Genomic DNA, 2,280 nt, shown 5'->3' with positions numbered 1-2,280 from the left:
GCTCACATTCAGCCAAATGCTGCAGAACTCATTGGACGGCGCTTCACAGTGCAGATGGACAATGACCCAAAGCATACTGCAAAAGCAACCAAAGAGTTTTTGAAGGGACAGAAGTGGAATGTTATGCAATGGCCAAGTCAATCACCTGACCTGAATCCCATTGAGCATGCATTTCACTTGCTGAAGACAAAACTGAAGGAAAAATGCCCCAAGAACAAGCAGGAACTGAAGACAGTTGCAGTAGAGGCCTGGCAGAGCATCACCAGGGATGAAACCCAGCATCTAGTGATGTCTATGCGTTCCAGACTTCAGCCTGTGATTGACTGCAAAGGATTTGCAACCAAGTATTAAGAAGGGAAAGTTTGATTTATGATTATTATTCTGTCCCATTACCTTTGGTCCCTTGACGGGTGGGAGGCACATATGCAGGCTGCTGTGGGTCCTGCACCGTTCGCCTGGGTTGGATGTGCATGCCCTCAGGTTGGAGCTGACGGTCTGCAATTGCAGCGCATTGTGTTTATTTCGTTCCAGCTCCATTGTGGTGGTGTGTGGAGCCGGGGGTGTTCGAGTTGTGTCGATGTCCCGTATGTCTGAACCTGACTATAAATGATAGTTTATAAAGATTAATAAGCTTAAACAGAAATATACATTACTTCCCACAGCATAGAAAAAAGCAGAGATGGTTAAATCGATTGCTCTATTTAAAGAAAAGAACATACTTAATTTTTTTGTATTTGGAAAACACTTTTAGCTTTTGTGCTTGTGATGGAAAAAATGAAACACTGGTTTTGATTTTGGTGATTAGATAAGTTCCTTGTTATAAAATGGCTAGTAGATGCTATTGTATGAGTGTAAATAGCTGAGGCAGTAATGTTATTATCTACAACTGGACTAAAAGGAGACAGAAGGCTATTCTTTTTTATTCTTTTCCCCCTTCTACCAAAAACTCTCTTTTTCACTTTTATCTCCCCTCATTTCCCATTATTTTTATTTTCTTTTGTATTTTATATTCTGATCAACCAATAACAATTTTGAAGGCCCAAGAGTTACAAAAAGTTTTAAAAAACACATTTGAGGGAAATCCAGAAAAGCAATTCTGAAATTTGGAGAAAGTTTGATTCTGTTCAGAACTTGTTTTCCTCTTTTCAGATATGGAGATTTGTGACAGTTGTCCTAAGGATCAATTTCCAAATGAAGCTCACGATGAGTGCATTCCAAAGAAAATTAATTTCCTCTCCTATGAAGAACCACTGGGCATTACTCTACTGTCTCTGGCTCTTCTTTTCTCCCTGCTTACAGCTTTGGTGTTTACAATCTTCATTAAGCAAAGGGACACTCCCATGGTCAAAGCCAACAATCGCAACCTCACTTACCTTCTGCTTGTCTCTCTCTTTCTCTGTTTCCTCTGCTCACTTCTGTTCATTGGACAAACTAATAAGGCGATCTGCCTCCTCCGACAAACAACATTCGGCATCATCTTCTCTATTGCAATCTCTTCTATATTGGCCAAAACTATCACAGTCGTTGTAGCATTCCTAGCATCAAAGCCAGGAAGTCTATTCCACAAATGGCTGGGTCAAAAGTTGGCCTATTCTATTATCTGGTTCTGCTCCTTCATTCAAGTAGGTATTTGTGCCATTTGGCTTGGTACTTCTCCCCCATTTCCAGATTTGGACATGGAGACATTCCTTGGAGAAATCATAGTGGAATGTCATGAAGGCTCCATCACCATGTTTTACTGTGTTTTGGGCTACATGGGCCTCTTGGCTATTCTCAGCTTCACTGTGGCCTTCCTAGCCAGAAAGTTACCAGACAGTTTCAACGAAGCCAAGTTCATCACTTTCAGCATGTTGGTTTTCTGCAGTGTTTGGTTGACCTTTGTCCCCACATACCTGAGCACAAAGGGAAAGTACATGGTGGCTGTGGAGATCTTCTCTATCTTATGTTCCGGTGTTGGTTTACTGGGATGCATCTTCACCCCCAAAATCTATATAATTATATGGAAGCCTGAGCTCAACACTAGAGAACATTTAATACATAAGAAATAGAAAAAGAACAAGACTGAATTTTGAACAAGTAATTTGTCTGTCTGTGTCTGTGAGAGAGAGAGAGAGTTTGTGTGTGAGAGAGTAAAAGTGTGTATACATATCCATGTTTGACTAAGTTTGTCTTTCACCTTAGAATTCTTTATGGATTGTGTGTTTTGGGGGGGGATTATGGCTATATTAATTTTCCATCAAGCAATTATCCATATGATTTAATTAACTTTCTTCATTGGGA

At 40.3% G+C, this 2,280-nt stretch overlaps 1 protein-coding gene across 1 annotated transcript in view; it reads left to right on the top strand.

Moving 5' to 3' along the window:
- The window catches only part of LOC107289416 (vomeronasal type-2 receptor 26-like), an 11,350-nt gene extending 9,302 nt beyond the window's left edge, over positions 1–2,048 (top strand). The window contains exon 6 of the mRNA XM_015818174.1: positions 1,150–2,048. Coding sequence (XP_015673660.1) covers positions 1,150–2,048 — 899 coding nt within the window. The remainder of the gene's footprint in view (positions 1–1,149) is intronic.
- Positions 2,049–2,280: the final 232 nt, after the last annotated feature.

Source organism: Protobothrops mucrosquamatus, unplaced genomic scaffold (assembly GCF_001527695.2).
Source record: "Protobothrops mucrosquamatus isolate PMUCROS unplaced genomic scaffold, P.Mucros_1.0 scaffold695, whole genome shotgun sequence".
NCBI lineage: Eukaryota > Metazoa > Chordata > Lepidosauria > Squamata > Viperidae > Protobothrops > Protobothrops mucrosquamatus.
The sequence above is the reverse complement of the archived record's forward strand: the minus strand, read 5'-3'. Positions and strand labels throughout refer to the sequence as shown.